The sequence below is a fragment of the Camellia sinensis genome, chromosome 13 (genome assembly GCF_055761805.1).
Source record: "Camellia sinensis isolate YWXY chromosome 13, ASM5576180v1, whole genome shotgun sequence".
In the NCBI taxonomy this organism is placed as follows: domain Eukaryota; kingdom Viridiplantae; phylum Streptophyta; class Magnoliopsida; order Ericales; family Theaceae; genus Camellia; species Camellia sinensis.
In genome coordinates this window covers 92725012-92746775 of record NC_138973.1, presented here as the reverse complement: position 1 = coordinate 92746775, position 21764 = coordinate 92725012, and the positions used below count along the sequence as shown (strand labels likewise).

The following is a 21764-nucleotide window of genomic DNA, read 5'->3' as shown; positions in this document are numbered from 1 at the left end:
AATTATGGGATGAAAGCTAGTGTGCATGCACCCATATTGCAAGGATGGTGCTTCGCACCACCCGCACACGCGCGGCGTGGGCAGTGGGCTGTGTGGCATTTGATGGCACACTTTGCACTTAGCACGGACGCATCAACGCTTTTCTATTTGCATCGGATAGGTTGGAGCGATGATGTGGATCCGTTGTGGCATGGGTGACGTGGAATACAGTCAGCTCCACATGGCAGTGACGTGTCGTCCGTTGGCTATGAGTCAACCGACAAGCGTTGTGTGTCCGATCTGGAGCGGGTTGATCATAGCCGTCGATTGGAGATGTGCGCGATCGTACGGATGAGATGGCACCCGATCGTGATCAGGTGTGATTAGTCAAGACATCTATTCGGCGTCAGAATGATCTGCACCATAGATCGTCGATCCAACGGTCAGATCTGATCGGATGTGATCAAGGGACATGACCATTTGATTAGATCCATCAAGGCCTATAAATAGGGCTACCAAATCAGCCATTTCATTCCAATCCAAAATCCTAAAAAGCATTCCTGCAATTCTCTCTCTCTCTCTCTCTCTCTCTCTCTCTCCCTCCCTCTTGATTTTGAATTTTTGATCAAGAGTTTCTTAAGCAAATTTCTATTTTTCTTATTGATAATCAAATTCTACAGATTTGACTATCAGTGTCTTGGTTTCTTGATTATATCAAGAGTGTTCTGATCTATTGTCGTCAGTGCAGACGCCGATAGACTAGATCTTTAGATCAGATTTTATTGTATCATGGAGGCAAATTTGTTGTAACCCCCTGCACACCATTTGGTAGGTACAAATATTGTCTTTAGGAAAGTGACTTAGTAACGTGACTTGAAGCACTAATTTTCTGTTCTATATAGACAAGATTATTGTCAAATTTTGAAGACCCGAAAACCACCATTTGAAGAATTCAAGACCCTTTGTTCCAACATTTTTTGTTTTAATTTTATATATGAATTGCACATGCATCACGTGTGCCAAATGCTAATTTATACTATATACGAAATATTTGCTTCTTTTTACGCGAAGTGGATTTCTAATTTCTCTAGTTTAAACAAAAAAAACATTACACACGTATCACGTGTGGCAGATGCTGGTCTATAGTATATATGAACTCTTTGATTCTTTTTATGCCAAGTAAATTTCTCATTTCTCTATTTTAAACATAAAAATGAAAAAATAAATAAATAAAGAAGAAAGTAAGACTTGAATTCAAGACCTTTGATTTGATAAAGAAAACTCTTATCACTTGAGTGATACACAATATGTAATTAATTTTGTTTTATTTGAATTGCATACGCATAGCGTATGCCAGTCACTAGTACTATCCATAAAGAGAATACATCTATTGGTGTCTTGAGATCCTTTGCCAAATGTATATCTCTAAATTACCAAAAATATGTGCAATTTTTCCCTTCTTAAAAATATTCAATATGTTTAGTTTCAATTTTTTGGATTCAATCTTTTGGAAATTAAGTTTTTTATTTTCTTGTATTTTTTTTGTTTTTAGTGAATATTTTTAAAATTTTAAGTATTTTTTTTAAAATTTTTTTAGATGCATCTTATTTATATGTATCTAAAAAGTAAGATATTTATAAATAAAAAAAATTAAAAATTAATAAATACAAAAGAATAGAAAAATGTACTCTCTTTTTTTTTGTGTATTTTTGGTAGTTAGTGAATTTTTTAAAGATTTTTTTCACAAATATTATACTTTTTAAATGTATTTATATTAGGTGTATCTAAAAATTAAAAAAAAAAATTTGCTTAACATATTAAAAAAAATTAGTGAAAACAAAAAAAAATATAAGAAACAAAAATTTTAATTTTTTGAAAAGTGAATCCTAAAACTAAACAAACTAATTAGTTCTTTTATTTATTTCATAAAATATCAAATAAAATGTTATTTGTAGGTTTTATCATAAGAAAGATAAAATTGGTGAAAATAACCTCTAATCATTTTATCAAATTTAGTTATAAAATTGGATATCAATAGTTATATGTTTGAAATTGAATCATACCTGTTTTAAAAAAATGGATGACAAATATAGTTTTAAGAATAGTCATTCGTTTTTTCTAGGATAATTTACACTAACGCTCTCTGAGGTTTCTATTTAATACAGATCCCCTTCTCACATTTGAAAAATTACAGTTACCCCCTATCAAATTAAAATGACATATTTGCCCCTTAGTCTTTATCATATAAAATAATAAAATAATTTAGATATTTTGTTCATGTTATTTAAAGGGAAATAACAATTATCTTCTTTGGTTTAACTCACACAAAAATTGAGTTTTTTTTAAAATTTATTTTTCACTTTTTTTTTTAAAATTTTTACTGAATATTTTAAATATTTAAAGTAATTTTTTTTTAATTTTTTAGATACACCTAATTTAGATATACTTAAGAAGTATAATATTTTGTGATTTTTTTAAGTTCACCAAATATAAAAATACAAAAATTTAATATATTATCTTATTTTGTTATATTCAATGAATTTTTTAAAAGTTTTTGTATAAATTTTATACTTTTTAAATATATCTAAATTAAATTGATCTAATCTAAATATAATGGTGAAAATAAAAATAAAAAATTATATTCATATATAAAAATTAATACAAAAAAATCATAAAAATGCTGTGATAATAATATTGTTGTAAATATAAATCATATTTATGCGTGTTTTGTTTTAAAGTGAGAAGTCACCATTAAGTTATGTTACTGTGTTTGAAAATTGTATATAAAATTTATGTTTGTATATCATCATTCAATAAGAATATATTTCTGTAAAATTTAATGATGGAAAATTGTAGAATGTAATCATGATGATAAGAATAAAAAATGGTAGAAAAAAGGATAAGATGATTATTTAGAAAATTTTAGGACATAACATCAGTAATTTAGGACAATTTGCAATGAGATTACAAATCTTAAGGAAGAGAATGCAATTTTTTAAATGTGAGGAGGATCTATATTAAAGAGAAACCTCATAGGGTGTCAGTGTAATTTACCATTTTTTCTAATACAAATTTTGATCGTATTGATTTTTTATATGAATATTCTACTCAATGAGTGCTAAAGAGTGAATGATTTGAATTACCAAAATTAGTCATAAAATGAACCTACTAATCCTAAGGCCTTGTTTTGGAATATGTTATTTTAATAATATTTAAATTTTTTACAAAAAGATGTATAAAAAAATTAAAGATAATAATGTGACAATTTATAATAATTTTTTACCTAAAATATTGAGTCTCCAAACAAGGTCCAAATGTTCTCTCAAATAAGAAAATCAACTTGAAACTTCAAAACACCAAATAATTACTCCTAATTTTAGGTGGAGAATAAATACAACAAAATATTTCCCGCCAAAATGATGAACACACGTTACGCGAGTCGTCTTCTTCTTCTTCAACACACATCCTTTCCACACTCAAATCTGGGCCTCTTTGTTTTCAACTGCAAGACAACCGCAACAAAAGCCTCGTTGCTATGGTAATTAATTCAATCTCTTCGAACCCTAACTTTGATCTGAATCAGCTCATACGCCTATCTAATTGCGATCGTGTCGATATATCTTGCACTTCTGTTTTGATTAATGCATTCACAGATGTTTCTGTTTAGATCCATTACAAATTTTTTAGGGTTTTATATCGTCTGATGATTTTGATATGGTTTAGAGCTCATTGTTTGATGATTAACACATTCTGATTGTGATTTGTGACTTTCCATCTCTGAATCTTTCTTTTCATATAAATGTGTTTGTGTTTGCATGTTTATGCATTTATGTATGAATGTTTATTAGGCCATGATCGAATTTAGATTATGATTTTGATCTTTCCTCTCTTTCTATGACTTTAATTTAAAGGAAATTTAGCTCACCATATCTATATATATATATATATATAGATGTTTGTACTGAAATTGAAGTACTGTGATTGGAAATTTCAAGCTTGATATTGGAATTGGTGGAGAAAATTTCAACTGATGTTTGGATCATTGATTTGGGTAGGGATTTGGAAAGGGAAAGGGAAAAGGCAAGGGAAAGGGGAAAGGTGAGTAAAATGTAGCTATATTTCATTCACATTTCACTTACCTTTTTCCTTTTCCTTTCCCTTTCTCTTTCCCTTTCCAAATCCTTACCCAAATCCATGATCCAAAAACACTCTGAAAGTCAGAATTAAGTAGGGGAATTTTCTAGGCTATGCAGTTTTATTGCTATGGGCTATTGTTTCATTTTTAATTTTGTGCTTTAGGATGGAATGGGTTTGGGTAAAGGATATCAGTTAGCTGCCAAAAGGGGCTAGCAATTTGAATTGAATCTTCTAGTGTAGTCTACTATGGTTTTTGCTTGGAAGTGAGCTATGAAAGTAGAATGAGAAGGGAATTGTTTTGAAGAGCAAATTTGGGTTCATAAAATATGGTAGTTTTGTATCAATGATGTGCAAATGAATAATTTGACAAGTATGAGATACTAAAACATTGTGGTTATTCATGGTCATTGAAAATTAGCTACAACTGTTTGAAAAATGGGTGTTGTTGTAGTCAGATGCATAATTTACTACCATAACAAATCTCATTTCAATTCTTTAGAAGTCATTCCCATTCCCTATTGAATTGTATAGTTTGTATGTTTACTTTGCCACTTGGCAACATTATTTTCGTAGCTTCTACTAGCCTTTTCTACTGTATTGACTATCAGATTTTGCTGCATTTTAATAGAATACATGCTGCACAATCTAACTTCTACTTCTTCATTGGTGGCGTAGTCTAAGAAAAGAGGTCTTTCACTGGAAGAGAAGCGTGAAAAGATGCTTCAAATCTTTTACGATTCGCAGGACTTCTTTCTTGTGAGTATTGTACCACTGCATCTTGTTCCAATTGGAGCTATTTGGTATCTTTTTCCATCTGATCATTGTTGTGAAAGGGCTATCATCAGATACAAGAAGAGGGGCTTTATATATTCTAGTTGACAAAACAGTTCTGATTGGCATGCTTCTTGTTATTCAACTTTTGTTGCAATCAGCTACGCTGAATGCATTCACTAGAGCAAGTTTTGCTCTCCCTTTTATTTCTTTTGGCTGGGGTCCATGGGGTCTTCAATATGAAGTGGGAATTGCTTGTTGAAATTTTGTCCTTGTTTTCTATCACCTGCATTGGGTTATGGATTGTCAGATTTCAGAATATCTTAGGAATTATATGCATCATCACCTGTCTCTTGCTTTAACTATAATTGTTAGCAACAGTAGTTTCATGAGCTTGTTGCTATATGAACCATCATAAATTGTGACAAACACAAGCAAAACATGCAAATCTAAATTTTTGTTGTAGTTCATAATTAGTAACTTCTATTTGTAACTGCAGATGTTTTGTCGTAGTTCATAATTAGTTACTCCCAACCAGTTATATGTTTATATGAATCTATTATTAGGTGAAGTGAGCTGGGGTATCTCTTTGGTATTGCAATGGGAAGTTGACCTTTCGAAATTATGAGAGGCTAATATATACCATTTACTTCCCATCTCCTCCTCATCATCCTAGTTGCACTATTGCTAGTGTAGTTAGACATGGCATGTGCAACCTCCATGGAGGTGATGTTAATGGCTTTTTTGCTGTGTTGGTAATTTAATTGTGAAAATATAAAAGAAATATGCCCACTCAAATGGAAGCTAAAATTGGCTATTCCTAAGTGGTAGTCGCCTGCTAGGAACGATGGACTAGACTATAAACCTTACCTTTGACATATTTGATTGAAATGGATGCCTCAGATGCAAACCTGCTTGCTCACACTTGGCAGCCCACCATTGTACCAAGAAAATACATTTACTGGGAAAGATAAGTTTTGTAGCACTTCTCATTCACGTGCTATAGTTCCTTGGTGTGCTAAGGTTGACATAAGGATTCCAATGCGTTTACCAACAAGAAGCAAGAAATTTTATTTTATTTTATCTTATTCTCTATATGTTTTCATTTTACATGTTATTGGATAATTTTTTATAGTATTATACTATATCCTTCTTTGGCATTTTATTTTGTTCTTGTAGTCCTGTTCCAAGTTTGAACTCGGTTGATCTTTTTTGTGACAAGATTCATGTGACATGTATGTTTTGTTGATGGATTTCAGCTCAAGGAACTTGAGAAGCTGGGCCCCAAGAAAGGTGTTATTAGCCAATCAGTAAAAGATGTTGTCCAAAGTCTAGTAGATGATGACCTTGTTTCAAAAGACAAGATAGGAACTTCTGTGAGTAAATCATGTGTGGATGGAGTTAAAAATGAGAATTTAATTTCCTTTTGGAACTCCACAGCTGACCATGATATGTTTTGCCTTGCATATGTGATTTTGTCTTGCCATTTGGAATAAGTTTCCATACTATGAAATTTATCTACACCATTCTGTTTAGTACATAATGATAATGTATATGGTTTCTTTCTTTGCAAATTTCAGGTATACTTCTGGAGTCTTCCAAGCTGTGCTGGTAATCAGGTAAAGTTGATGTTCTACAACCTAGCTTTATGTAGTAGTTTCGTGTCTATGTTCTTGATAGTCTACCTACCTATCTTCATATTACCTATGCTAATATGTGTTGTTTAACAGCTGAGGAATGTGTATCGGAAACTTGAAGCTGATCTTCAAAGCAGTAAGAAAAGGCTTGCAGAACTTGTTGAACAATGTGGTTCCTTGAAGAAGGGAAGGGAGGAATCTGTAAGTACATAAAGTTTTGTTATGTTGCTGTGCTTTGAACTAAATTTTATAAAGATGATAACTCTTTGGCCTTTGTCATATCTACATTTTTATTCTTTTACTAGGATGAACGGGAGGAGGCCTTAGGTGAGCTAAAAGCTATTGAACAGAAGTGTAATGAGTTAAAGGTTGGGGCATGTCCTTTCCTTTGTCATTTTTAAGCGCTATAACCTATCATTTTTTTATGTTTGTGACTATAGTCCGTTACTTGATTTTTTAGGATGAAATGGGACAGTATGCAGACAATGATCCAGCTGCCGTTGAATCAATGAGTTAAGAGAAGTCTATATTTTGATGCTTTAACTATGTTATTTAATGAGCAACATCCTTTTTCCTATGAGAACATACTTTAGTTTCTCAGCGATTCCTTAATTTTGTGAGCATTACGACATACTGATCTTTTAATTGTAATGTTCGCAGAGAAAGCTATAGAAGTTGCGCATGCAGCAGCTAACAGATGGACAGGTTTGCCTCTTAACCCATTTGATTCCCTTTCCTTTTTCTGGCCTGAAAAGAATAATTAACTTGTATTATTCTTTGTTTTCTTGGCCCTTATATGCAAAAACTCAGACAACATCTTCACAGTGCGACAATGGTGCTCAAACAATTTCCCTCAGGCCAAAGAGCAGCTTGAACACATGTACAAGGAGGTATCTTCCTTATTTTTTTAATTTACATGTGCATTTCCTTACAAACTGTGGAGCACAATTAAATCCACCAGCACCCTGCTATCCAAAAGTGACATCCCTCCTAATTGTGCTCTGTCAAGCTGAAATCTGTGGAAGGAGCTTACATCTGTAGTTTGTGCTTGAATCGTTCGTGGATTTGGATAGGAATTTGGAAAGAGAAAGGAAATGGGGAGGGAAATGTCAATGAAATATAAGCTAATTTTTTCTCCATTTCCCTCGCCTTTCCCTTTCTCTTTTGCTTTCTAAATCTCCATCCAAATCCATGATCCAAACACAGCTTTAATATTTGTGGGGAGGTGGTTTTGGAATACTCCTTTGATCCAGACAAGCCCTCGAGAGATCCTTGAGACGTCACCTGAAACAGAAGAACAACTCTGGTCAGTGGTGCTGGAATTAGCACTCCGACTAGCAAGTTGGCTTCTATGGAAAGATTAGTTGCTTTTGGTTTCTTAAGGTACAAGTTTTTAGAACATCCCTCCTCCTTCAGCCTCCCTCTCCCTTTTATAGAGTCATTCTCCTTGATATTTTCTCCATGTAACTTAGTCCTTCATCATCATTCTCTTAGGGCCCATCTCCCTACTACACTTTTTAGAAATGGGCAGTTTGGTCCCACTTAATGGGACCATATTGACTTACCTGATATACTCGGCTCTGACGTACGACACAAGCAGTGTTGTGAAAAGCGCACCTAGGCGCAAGGCGCAGCGAGGTGCACCCATTGCGCCTGAAGGGGACCTAGGCGAGGCGCATTTGAAGAGTCGCGCGCCTTGGACGTGACTTTGACCAGGCGTAGCGAGGCGCAAGGCGCGAGCCTGAAGGGGGTTTTTTTTTTTTTTCTTCTTGAATCTGATCTAACGGTTGTGATCTGTGTGGGAGAGGCTCCAACAACATAGGATTACAACTCATGTAATACAACATAACCCAACCCAAATCAGTGTATGACTCACTCAAAGCCCTAATCTATCGAAGAAGAAATCTGTCGACTTCGACTTCAGCTGAGCTCCTCTCTCGACTTCGACTGGGCTCCTCTCCTCTCTCGACGTCGACTTCGGCTCATCAGGTCAGTTCTTCTTCTTCTTCTTCTTTTCTTCTTCTTCTTCTTCTTCACTGCTTCGCTGTTTGCTTCTTCTTTGACTTGCTTTGTTTTTTTTTTTTTGTTGGTTTGCTTCTTCAACTTCGACTTCAACTCTCTTTCTCTCTTCTTCTTATTCTTATGCTTTTTCTTCTTATTAATTTCAGTTCAGTCTCTATTGAAAAAAATAAAAATAAAAAATACAAATAGGGCTTATATTACACTGAAATTACAAATTATTTTACATTGTTGGTAAAATACAAATTATTTGTAATTATTTTACACTGAAATTACAAATTATATTACACTGTTGGTCTGTTTTTTTTTTTTTTTTCCCTTTCTCTGTTAGGAAAAAAAAATTACAAATAATTAATTAATCACACATTACATTACACTAAAATTATTTTTCATTTTTCTAACCCTTTTTCTTGTCTCTCTTATCTCTCTTATCTCTCTTATTCTCTTGCTTCACTTATTTTATTAATTCTTTTCATTTATGTTATGAATTCAAATTTTTAAATATCAAAATTTAATTAAAAAACAATTAAAAGTAATTACATTCAATTCAAATAAAACAACTACATAAATAACTATTGAAAATAATTTTAAAAGTTATACACAATTTTATTGTCATGAAATTAATATGAAATTTGTTTCCAGCTTCAAACATATGAAAATAAAAAAACTAGTATGAAAAAAAAATCAACAAATTGCGTTTAATAATATTGTGTTATTTGTACAGTTTAAACAAAGTTGCTACATAATTAAAGTGCATGTAAAGTGAAGAGAAAGAATTGATGAATAAATTAAAGTTAGTGCATAATTATTCTATAATTTGTCTTGATTACTTTTTATTTTAAAATTTTTTTTTGTCTTAATACTATGAATGATTAATCTATGTTAATTTATCTATTTTTTTACTAAGACTGTGTACCTTACTTCAATAAAACCCGCGCCTCGCCTTGCGCCTAGGCCCCGAGAGACCGTCAGCTCCTTAGTGCGCCTTGAGCCTTTAAAAACACTAGGCACAAGTACCCTTAACTCAATGTACTCTCATTTTGTCTTTCATGTCTATTCGGCAATGACTTTCAGTCCAGTGGGCTTTGGCTTCATTCGGCCCATCTCGGATGGGCTTGGATGTACTCTGTTTGCCATTTTAGGTATATCTTTTTTTTGCTCCCACAATATCGATTGGAATACACCTTGGGATTATGTTCTTTGTCGGAAGTTGGAACTCTCTATTCCACTGGCACAAAGGAAATATTTAAGCCTTCGATACATCTGTATGATTATCCCATTGCATCTCATAATTTAGGTTCTATACCATATCAGAAATACCATGATTTTCTGTTATATTCAAATTGCCTATCAAACCTGTTAATATAGCAGAATCTTTAGTGTGAATAGGCTAATATAAGAACCCAATTTCTTCAGTCAGCTGCAAAGAATGTTTCTCATTTCCATTTCATTCTTGCCATTAGATACCTTTCTTATATCTTATTGCAGGTGGGAATAACGGATGATTTCGACTATTTGGAGTTACCAGCAATGCTCCCTCTAGGGCCAGTTGGTGATTAGATCCCCGAAGGCAATCCATAGGTATTGTAGATTGGCTTAAGACTCTTAATTTTTAACTGCAATTACTATACTAAGAAGCGCTTATTATTACACCAAATTATTTAAAAGAGAAACAAAATATGCAATTTTGTTTCTACTGTTTGATTGGTGTGGTCTTGCTTGTAGGGTCACGAATGGTAAAAATGGGTCACTTAAAGGACTTACAAATGTATGTTTGAGCTCAACATCAAGCACACTAGAAAAACGAAGAAAGAAAAAACGAGAACAGAAATGATCTTATTGATTAGTTTAAAACTTGAGGATGAGCTATTATCTGACAACAGATATCCTTTTTTACCCGTACCCATAAGCCCCCCAACCTTGACGAATGTGGGGGATGGAGAGAAACTCAACCAACAAACTTGTAAATTTTGGATGCTGCAAATATACCTTTTGCTTTCACAAAAACAGTTAGGAGAAACACGTTTAATTTGCACAATTGCATTTTGTCGGTGCTTTTTGCATGAGACTTGATCATTTTCTTGTTTGTGATGGCTTTCTTGATACTCATTATGAGTTAGATTTCTCTCAAATTAGCATTGTAATTTAGTCTTTTTTCTTAATTCTGTGAAAAAAATATTAGGCTTCACGCATGATGATGGTGTTTTGCTTGTTTTGTACAACTTGATGGTGAGCTGAAAGTAAAATAAAATTTCAAAAATTTGAAGATGACAAAATAAGATTTGTGTAGTCAATTTTAAGTGATTGGGGATTAAGACTGTTAAGTTACAGATATTCTTGACATTCTTATAATTTTTTCCCAGCACAACGTCATCAGAAGGAAGGAAAAAAAAAAAAAAAAACAGAATGATATAGATAAAACAATTCACTTTTTAGCAAAAAAAAATTATTTGGCATAGAGAATATGAAAACAATTAGGTGTTTTCAACGCTTTTTATTGTTTTTATTTATTATTTTTTTTTAAAGAAAAAGAGAAGAATAAGAATAGGCCCAAAATATTCATGATGATGTCTCTCAATATCACTGCATTAACCCAAATCAGATGGTTTCTTGTTCCCTGCCCAGATGGTGACGTCAAGGAGCCTTCCTTGGCTTGCGAAAGTTCCAACAAGTCCCTAACGTGTGCAGTAGCGACGCACTCATCTGCATCTTAGCTATTTGATTGAATGCATCATGAGATTCATTTTTGAAAATTTTAAGTAAATACGCTTTTTTGTTTAAAGGACATTGACTTGTACAGAAAGATATCAATCTGTCAAAAGTTTACATATTTGTTTACGACCCCGCTACGTACCTCAAAACTCGGTGGCTCGAATTTGGCTCGACACGAAAACGACGTCGTTTTGGTGTCCTTTTTTTTTTTTTTTTTTCTTTTTTCTTGTGTTTTTGTTGCAAAAGGAAGAAGAAAAAGAAGGGAGAAGAAGAAGAAGAAGGGTGGAGAAGAAGAAGGGTGGGTTTGCAGATCGGGAGGAGGGGGAAGGAGGAGGAAGAAGGAGAAGTGGAGGGGAGGGGGCCATAAAAATCGGGCTGGAGGAGGAGGCGGGGCTGCGCGGGGCTGCGACGAGCTGCGGCGGGGCTACGATGGAGGAGGAAGAAGAAGGACTGGAGGGGAGCTGCGACAACGGCGGGGAGCTGCGATGACCTCTCCTCTCTCTTTCTCCCTCTCTCCTCCTCTTCCCCTCTCTTCTTTTTCGAGCCATTTTTCGAGCTACCAATCTTTTTCCATTTGTTTAAGAGAATTTTATTATACGCATCTTATTCTTATATCATATATATTTTTAATTACGTTATTTTCTTCTTTAATTATTACATTATTTTGAAATTTTAATGATTTTTTTATGTTTGGTTATGATATATATATATATATTTTAGTTATCATTTAGAAAATATAAAATTATGTAATTTTCTTCTATAATTATCAGGTGCATATGGTACACATCTTTTAAGTGGTGTGTACCATACTCTTTCTCGTTAATTTATTTATTTGAATGTCACTTAAGTGTATACTTATCGCCTATTTATCCACCTATCCATTTAAATGTTATTTATTATATACATGTTATCTATATATTCATTTATATAGTGGTATTTTGGAAAGATAAAAAGTTAGTTTTTTTACTTTTTTTAGTTTATTTTGTCTTTTTGTGCGTAAAAAATGTAAGAGTTAATGTGACTCAAAATAAGTAAAAAATTAAAAATTGATTTTTTTTTTAGCTTCCCAAAAGGCCCTATAATCAACACCATTTATTTATACCCTAGCCACTGTCGCCGGCTATCGTCTGTCAATCGTCGAGGACCTTTCAACAATTTTCTAGGGCACCAACAACTTTTCAGGGCCTCCTTATTATCAAAATAGATTATTACTTGACCAAGTAACATATGGTTTCACAAGTTTGAATTCTTCACTAATTATCTCTTATTTTTTTATGGTTTCACAAGTTTGAATTCTTCACTAATTATCTCTTATTTTTTTAAGTTCGAATTTTTCACTAATTATCTTAGTTTTTTACACTCCAATGGTGTTAGAGGTCGTTTGAACATTAAAATAATAATAATAATAATAATAATAATAATCTGACTTAAAAAATCAAACAACTTAAAAAGTCACTAAATTATTTATTATTAATTAAAAAGATATTTTCGAAGTAAGTTTTTAAATAATTTTTTAAAGCATTGATTAAAAAAATTAAAAGGTAAAAAAAATACCAAAGAAAAAAAGGGGACAATTACAAACAAAAAAAAAATTAACAAAATAAATCCTGAGTTTTCAATTTTGTCAATTTAAACTCTAATCTTTTAATTTGTTTTCAAATCTAAATCATTTTTCTATTTTTATTAAGTAAAATTAACAGAAAAATAATATTTCAATCATTAAATTCAATGTAGATATACATAAAATGTTTAAAATACATTTTTTCATTGAGTTTAATAACCAAAATATTTATTTTTCCATCAATTTTACTTTATGAAAATAAGCAAATGATTTAAATTGAAAACAAATCAAAATTTTAGAGTTTAAATTGATAAAATAAAAACTTTATGATATATTTTTGGCTAACATGGGGTAGAGACACAGGAGAAAAGAGATAATGGGGTGGGCTATCAATTTTATTTTTGTTTTCATACTCATTTACTACAACTATTAACTATATTATTAAAACATTTATTTGCTCTTGAAATTAACAAACACTAACAGCCTGTTTGGATTGCAGAAGTTATTTGGTGGTATTGGTGCATGGTCACGTGGGGATTCAAGTGTATTGTGATTGATGGAGGGGATGTAGTCCACTATTTTGTGTTGAGTGATTGGGGAACATATGGGGATATGGTGGTTTGTGATTAGCCAAAGACATAGCTACGTGATGCCCCTGGACCAAGAAATAATTTTTCGTTTGGATTGAGTGATTTGGGAAGGGGGGAAAATAAAATGAAATGCATTTCTCTTGATGCGTATCACTTGTTTGAATAAGTAAAACAAAGAGAAATGAAGTGAAAAGGGAAAAAATGGAGATAAACTTATTTCTCTCCTTACTCCTATTTTGAACTCTTTCAAAAGTGAAGAGATTGAGGGAGAAATGAAACCAACTAAATACTATTTTGTTATAATACCAAAATTACCCTTTTAGATATATAATAAATAAGAAGATTAACACCTATAAAAAGTTAATTTAGTAATATAATATTATACATCATTTCATTTCTTTTATATAATTTTAATCGAACAATATAAATATATATATTTTTTCTCTTCTCTCTTATCCAAATAAGAGGTAGAGAAATCACAATCTTTTCCTTTCTTGTATTTTCTCTCATAAGTTATCAAACATAGTGTAAGGTTGTGATGTCCCGGGTTTCGGGCTTGAACAGTATTGTCTAGTGGATTAGTATGTACTTTCGGTGTTTTGTTCATCGCTTTGAATCATTGAAAATTTGTTCTACTCTTACGTAATCTCTCGTAACTTTTCGGGTTATATACTTTGAGTTTTAGGCATTGAAACCTGCCTTGGTTTGCGAAATCACCTTCTGAATTTCTGGGCAAAACTACTCGTGCGGAATTAAAAACCGCCCGAGCGGATCCTTTTAGGGTTTTTCAACATTTTCAGAGTTTTCTAGGCAGAAAACTGCTCGAGCGGATTTTAGGTCCTATTCGAGCGAATTTTGAGTGGTTTTCTGGGCAACTCACTAGAGCAATTCGCCCGTGAAGGGAAAAATTTTCGCTCGTGCGGAATTCAAACCGCTCGGGGCGGATTTCGGCGTGTCTGTCTCCATTTTTGTGCTCTTTTCCTCAAAACTGACACCCAAGAGATGTTTTGACCACTTTTTCAGCACTTTCTCTCTGTATTCATATTTGCTCTCACTTCTCTTTACAAACTCACCAAATTCAATATTCTCTCTAAGATTTATCAAGATCTACCAAGAATTTGAGAGGACTTTTTACACCAAATCGAAAAGGGCGGCGAGGGCTACGTTCACTACAACAAAATGCACTTTTGGCGACTAAAAAAAATTTAGTCGCCAAAAGTTGTGGAATTAGCGACTAAAAATAATATTAGTCGGCAAAAGTCAAATATTTAGCTACTAATTTTTTTTAGTCGGGGAATATTGATTATTGGTGACTAAAAAAAAATTTAGTCACTAAAAATATTACAATTGGCGACTAAAAAAAATTTTAGTAGCCGTATAGCTAGTTTTGGCTACTAAAATTGTTTAGTAGCCAAATGAAATGAAAAAAATTATTTTTTTATCTTTGGCGACCAAAAGTTTGGTCACCAAAAATATATTTTCAGCGACAAAATTTTTTTTTGTAGCCGTATAGTTAGTTTTAGCTACTAAAATTATTTAGTAACCAAATGAAAGAAAAAAAAATATTTTTTATCTTTGGCGACCAAAAGTTTGGTCGCCAAAAGTATATTTTCAGCGACAAAAAAATTTTTAGTAGCCGTATAGTTAGTTTTAGCTACTAAAATTGTTTAGTAGCCAAATGAAAAGAAAAAAAAATATTTTAATCCTTGGCGACCAAAAGTTTGGTCGCCAAAAGTATATTTTCAGCGACAAAAGAATATTTTAATAGCCGTATAGTTAGTTTTAGCTACTAAAATTGTTTAGTAGCCAAATGAAAAGAAAAAAAAAAATTTATTTTTTATCTTTGGCAACCAAAAGTTTGGTCGCTAAAAGTGTATTTTTAGCGACAAAAGAATATTTTAGTCGCCAAAAAACTAAAATATTTGGAGGGAGATTTCAAATTTTGGAGGGATTAAAAAGTAATTAGCAACTAAAATATTTAGTCGTGAATTGTTATTAATTATATATGTATTTTGTTTCCAACCCAAACCGTAACAAACCAGCAACTCTATTTACATTTTTATTTATTTATAGAAAATCATTAATATCATCAAAACAAATAATTTATATAATGTAAGTGAGATGTAGCTATAGTAGTCTTGACAAGTTATGGGTGAAAATAAAAAATAAAAAAAAAGAAGTAAGATTTTAGATTATTTGTATATAAAATATATATTCAATATAATTTAATAATCTAAATTACTTTAATATCATGTAATGACTAATAATTTGTCACGCCCCCAAAATAATACAATAAAGATAATTCATATGCAGAATAAATATGAGAAACAATATACTTTCATGTATTAGAGTTTACTGTTTAACAACCAGTTAAATGCCATGTAGGCTTACATATTTCCAAGTCATTGCTTAGTTATACAAATTGAGTCTCGCTCATTACATCTTAAGCCCTTGGCTTTACAAATAACAAACATACACACATAAGGCATAATTAAGAAGCTCTTGCTTCCCAAAACTCCATCCACGCTATTGCCTTGGAGGAAGCATCTTACCTGTACCTGAAAATGGTATTCCCATATAGGGTGAGCCAACAGCCCAGTGGAAATAATCTAACACAATTTATGAGGTTTAGCAAAGGTATAAATACCACGTACATAAACAATACCGATGCTGAAACATCCATAAGAGCTACATATCCATATGCCACCAAGACCAACCTTATTCCATTTTTCTTTAATTTCATTTCCAGTTCATAAATGCTACTCAATTCATGAGTTAAATTCGTTATCTTTCAACAATCAAAATGAGACTACAACTCAATGATTTTCCAATTATGCATAACTCAGATAAACACTTCAAACCTGCCATTTTACGAATATTTCGTCCGAAGGAATCAGCACCCATTTATATATAAAATTTTGGGTCTTCCACCCAAGACACTCCGGCCAACTTGCTTTAAATGGAGTCCATCCACTTTCTCATCCCAAACAAATATACATATGCAATGAATTTATAAACATAATCACATATGGAGTACACCCCCTTTCTCCTCCCAATAAACATACATATACAATGTATCTATAACATGGTCATATTCAATGACACCAACAATGGATTAGCATTAAATCACCTAATCTTCATGTAATTTCTACAACAATCATAATTATCCTCCACTGATAGCCCAGTGCAATTATTTCTAAAGAGATGTTCAATATCAAACTAAATAGTTTATTCAAAACTTCCATAGGTAAGATAATACACATCCAATATCACCATTTATAATCACAACCTTCTAATTTCACGTTTTCAATGTTAATCCTAATTATTTATGCAAAATAATAATTTAATCAAAATTCGGGCAGAATTTCCCTTTCACCAAATATCAACCCAAACACTAGAATCAACTATTTTGGCACAACATGATCTTCTATTCAAGTCTCATACTCGTTTACCTCATATTCATCAAAATCCCTCTTTTAATTTCATACTCAAATCGTAGATTTATCCAAACCACAACCAAATCTCATCATCTATATACAATAGCAAATAACTAAGCTAAAAATAATATTAGAGTGTAGAAAATCCCTACCTCAAGTTTTGAAGAAAATCTGAGATGAAATCCCAAAATCTATGGTGTCGAAACTCGATCTCCACCACACACAATGAAGCCCTCGAGGTGATAACCTACTTTGGTGAAGAACTTAGGCCTAAATCCCAATGGATTTGGAGAAATCAACGAGAGAAGATGACTTCTAGAGAGAGAAGCTCTAGACCTGGAAATTTGGGGAGTTTTAGAGAGAGAGGGGGTTGCAAAAAGTGATCTGAAATCCTAATTTACGGACCGATATAACAAGGTCACTTGAGCGTGAAATACACTTTCCCGTAAGCAATTTCGAATGCATTTTGCATTTTTGCTTTCGGTGAGCTGACCAGGCAGCTCGACCCCCGAAGTTGATCGGGTCAAAATCGGGATCGCTACATAATTTATATGTATATTTAATATTTTTATATATCTATATATGTATAATTCGAGTTTTGGGTTGCTCGGGTTGTTTGATGTCTTTGCCCAAGCTCGTCCAAATTTAATTCAGGCTTTTGAATTTTTACCCAAACCTGTACCGAATTTGAAAATATCTTCTCAAAGCCCTAAAAAAATTCGGGCTAGATTCAGGTTGGTTGGGTTGAGCCCGCCCAAGTTGCACCCTTATGTGATATTTTCCCTTTCAAAAATGTTAACAACACATAATGAACTTATCACATTGCACTAAAATTGAAAGTATGAGGTTTAAATAGTTCTAATTGAAATTACGAAAATTAAAGTGAAATGTAATTTACCTCATCCTCATTAACTGGGAAGTATGAATCCTTAGATTTGAATTTTACCAAGTCCTATAGTCCTCCCCCTTTCCCTACTAACATTCAAGTATTGTTCAAATTTTACAAGGACTTTTTTGTTCATAAAATTAAGCTTTGAAAGTTATTAATTTAGGTAGTTGTCTTCAATTGTACCACATAATTAAGTTGAAATAAAAAATTCTAATAAATAAATAAATGAAAGTGATAACTTAAGGGTGAAAATAATAATAATAACAATAATAACAACAACAACAACAACAACAACAACAACAACAATAATAATAATAATAATAATAATAATAATAATAATAATAATAATAATAATTTATGGGATAAAGGTTAAACAAACTTTTTATTTTTATTTTTTATATTTCCTATTAAAAAAATCATTTATATTCATGAGAAATATTAATATTGAGAGAGAGAGAGAGTGATTGAAAGACTAAACATAGACTTTTTATTTCAATGTCTTAAGCCTTACAATGCTACTCCATTATATAGGAGGTTTATACAATATGATCAGATGGAGGCCACGAGGCCACGAGGCCAAAAACACAAACAAGCAGGCCACGAGGCCACTACATATTTAACTATACATTAATATATATTATATCTATATCAGCATACACTCACCGAAAGCATATGAATTAAATAAAGCATATGAATTAAATAATCACCGAAAGCATATGAAATAAAGAAAAGGGCTTGATGCATATGGCATCTGATGAAAACGTGGCTTGATTTTCAACACTCCCCCTCAAGCAACGTTGTAGATGTTAATCATGCCCAATTTGTCCGTCAGATCTTCGAAGTTAACTTGAGCAAGAGCTTTGGTGAGAATGTCAGCTTTTTGACAGTTTGTTGGAGTGTAGCTGACTTGAAAAACTCCCTCTTCAATCTTTTCCTTGATAAAGTGTCGATCTATCTCCACGTGCTTAGTGCGATCATGATGAACAGGATTCTTAGCGATACTGATGGCGGCTTGGTTGTCGCAGTATAAAACCATGGGATGCTCAGATGGAACTCGTAATTCTTCTAACAGTCTGTTCAACCAGATTCCCTCACAGATACCTAGGGCCATAGCACGAAATTCTGCCTCAGCACTACTACGGGCGACCACTGACTGTTTCTTGCTTCGCCATGTAACCGCGTTCCCCCAAACAAATGAACAATAGCCAGAGGTTGATCTCCGATCAGTTACTGAACCTGCCCAATCTGCGTCTGAAAAAATCTCAATTTTTCTATTTGTTGTTCTTTGGAAGAAGAGACCCTTTCCCGGTGTCTTTTTTAGGTACCTCAATATTCTGGTCACAGCAGTCATGTGTTTGTCGGTAGGATTGTTCATGAATTGACTGACCACACTAACAGAGAAGCCGATGTCTGGCCTTGTATGAGAAAGATAAATGAGTTTTCCCACAAGACGTTGATATCTCCCTTTATCACTTGGTGCACTACCGTCACTTTCTTCCAATTTGATAGTTGTGTCCATAGGAGTTTCTGCCGGCTTGCATCCTAGCATCCCTGTTTCATTCAGTAAGTCTAGAACGTATTTACGTTGTGAGACGACTATACCTTTCTTTGACCTAGCAATTTCCATTCCAAGAAAGTACTTAAGATTTCCAAGATCTTTAATCTCAAATTCCTTTGTTAGGAATGTTTTAAGTAAGCCAATTTCCTCTTCATGATCACCTGTTAGAATTATGTCATCCACATAAACAATGATAATTGCCAATTTCCCTCCTAGGGAGTGCTTCACAAATAATGTATGATCGGATTGACATTGAACAAAACCGTACCCTTTTACTGTCTTAGTGAACCGTTCAAACCAGGCCCTGGGAGATTGTTTGAGACCATACAAGGATTTTCGGAGTCTGCAAACTTTGTTGAAATTTGATGTCGTCTCAAGTCCAGCCGGAATGTCCATGTAAACTTCTTCCGCTAAGTCACCATTGAGGAAGGCATTTTTTACATCAAGTTGGTGAAGTGACCAATCGAGATTAGCTGCCAAGGATAAAAGTACACGAACAGTGTTGAGCTTGGCAACCGGAGCAAAGGTTTCTTGATAGTCAATGCCATAGGATTGGGAGAATCCTTTGGCAACCAACCGAGCTTTATAACGTTCCACATTACCATCTGCCTTGTGTTTTACTGTGAAAATCCATTTACATCCAACGGGTTTCTTACCTCTTGGAAGATCAGTAATTTCCCAAGTACCATTCGTTTCCAGAGCCCGAACTTCCTCAATGACTGCTGCCTTCCACTGAGGAGACTTGAAGGCTTCCTGAATATTCCGAGGAATGTGTATCTCCGTGATGCTAGAAGTGAAGGCACGGAACGAAGGTGATAGATTATCATAAGAAATAAAGTTCCCAATGGGATGCTGAGTACATGATCTAACTCCTTTTCTCCAAGCTATGGGCATATTAAGAATACTGTTTTCGAACTCAGAATCAACAGTACTATCTGTGGTAAGAAGATTGTTACCTGGAATGTTGCTTGGATTAGAACCCGGTTCAGCCTCATGGGATTGTTGAGAAAGTGCTCCTTCCTCCATTTCCTCTTGGATGTGTTCATTATCCCGCAAGGCAACAATGAACTCGGAATTTTCGGCAGGTACAGATGGATTCAATGACTCAGGAGGTGTGGGATTTTTGGTGGTGATGGATGGCTCACTAAATGACTCAGGGGTCCAAAATTGATATTCCTGGGTTGGAGTCTCCCCCTGAATATCAATTTTAGGGTAGTAAGACTGGGTTTCAAAAAATGTGACATCCATGGAAGTGTAGAATTTCCTAGTGACCGGAGAGTAACACTTATACCCTTTCTGATGTGACGAATACCCAATGAAGACACACTTGAGCGACCGGGGATCAAGTTTACCTCGATACTGTTGATGGACATGAACAAAGACAGAACACCCGAAAATTTTGGGTGGGATGGTGGAGATGAGGCGAGTAGTGGGAAAGGATTTTAGGAGAAGTTGACAAGGAGTTTGGAATTGTAGTACCTTAGATGGCATCCTATTGATAAGATAGGCAGCTGTAAGAACAGCTTCCCCCCAGAAGAATTGTGGAACATTTGTGGAAAACATGAGTGATCTAGCAACATCTAACAAATGCCGATTTTTCCGTTCAGCGATGCCGTTTTGTTGTGGGGTGTCAACACATGAACTTAAGTGAACTATCCCTTTGTCTGCTAAAAAATCTCCTAGAATTGAGTTGAAATAGTCCCGAGCGTTATCAGACTTTAGAATTTGGATTTTTGACTGGAATTGTGTCTGAATCATAATTTGAAAATTTTTGAAGATTTGGCTCGTTTCAGATTTGTCTTTCATGAGGAAGACCCAGGTTAATCTAGTGTGATCATCTATGAATGTGACAAACCACCTAGTACCAGTTACATTTTTTATTCTGGATGGACCCCAGATATCACTATGAATTAGTGAGAATGGACGAGACGCTTTATAGGATTGAATGGGAAAATGGGACCGTACATGCTTAGAAAATTGACAGATTTCACAATCAAAAGGTTTTGGATTTTTATTAAATAATGAAGGAAATAAATGCTTGAGATACATAACATTAGGATGACCTAAGCGATAGTGCCACAACATAATTGCTCTATCGTTATTTTGACACGAAACCGAAAAAGAACTACCACAAATTGCCGTTTGAGGTTGTTCTTGTGGATAGTGGCGTTCCTTAAGGATGTAGAGTCCAGAGCATTCCTCAGCATTGCCAATCATCTTCCCCGAATCCAAATCCTGAAATTCACAATGAGTGGAGAAAAAATTAGTAACACACCTCTTTTCCTTAGTGAGTTTACTAATTGACAATAAATTACAGTTCAAGTCAGGAACAAGGAGAACAGAGTTGAGAATAAGATTCCTAGACAGCACAACTGAACCTGTACCGGCAACCTTTGATAGTGAACCATCTGCTATTCGGACCGTTAAATTATTTTGACATGAGTTATATGTATCAAAAATCGTTGCATCTCCCG

General features: G+C 33.6%; 1 protein-coding gene across 1 annotated transcript; it reads left to right on the top strand.

Annotated features, from left to right (window-relative positions):
- The first annotated feature begins 3379 nt into the window (after positions 1-3379).
- ATMND1 (Mnd1 family protein) lies at positions 3380-10819 on the top strand. Its single transcript, XM_028220390.2, has 11 exons — positions 3380-3517; positions 4792-4872; positions 6147-6263; positions 6468-6506; positions 6618-6725; positions 6830-6892; positions 6985-7036; positions 7185-7229; positions 7335-7414; positions 10032-10124; positions 10269-10819. The coding sequence occupies exons 1-10, from the start codon at positions 3515-3517 to the stop codon at positions 10101-10103; spliced, it is 660 nt and encodes a 219-aa protein (XP_028076191.1). The 5' UTR covers positions 3380-3514; the 3' UTR covers positions 10104-10124; positions 10269-10819.
- The last annotated feature ends 10945 nt before the right edge of the window (positions 10820-21764 follow it).

Coding starts and splice junctions, on each gene's coding strand:
- ATMND1 (XM_028220390.2), top strand. Junction 6,893..6,984: donor AGAAGTGTAATGAGTTAAAG/GTTGGGGCATGT, acceptor TTGATTTTTTAG/GATGAAATGGGACAGTATGC. Junction 7,415..10,031: donor TTGAACACATGTACAAGGAG/GTATCTTCCTTA, acceptor ATCTTATTGCAG/GTGGGAATAACGGATGATTT.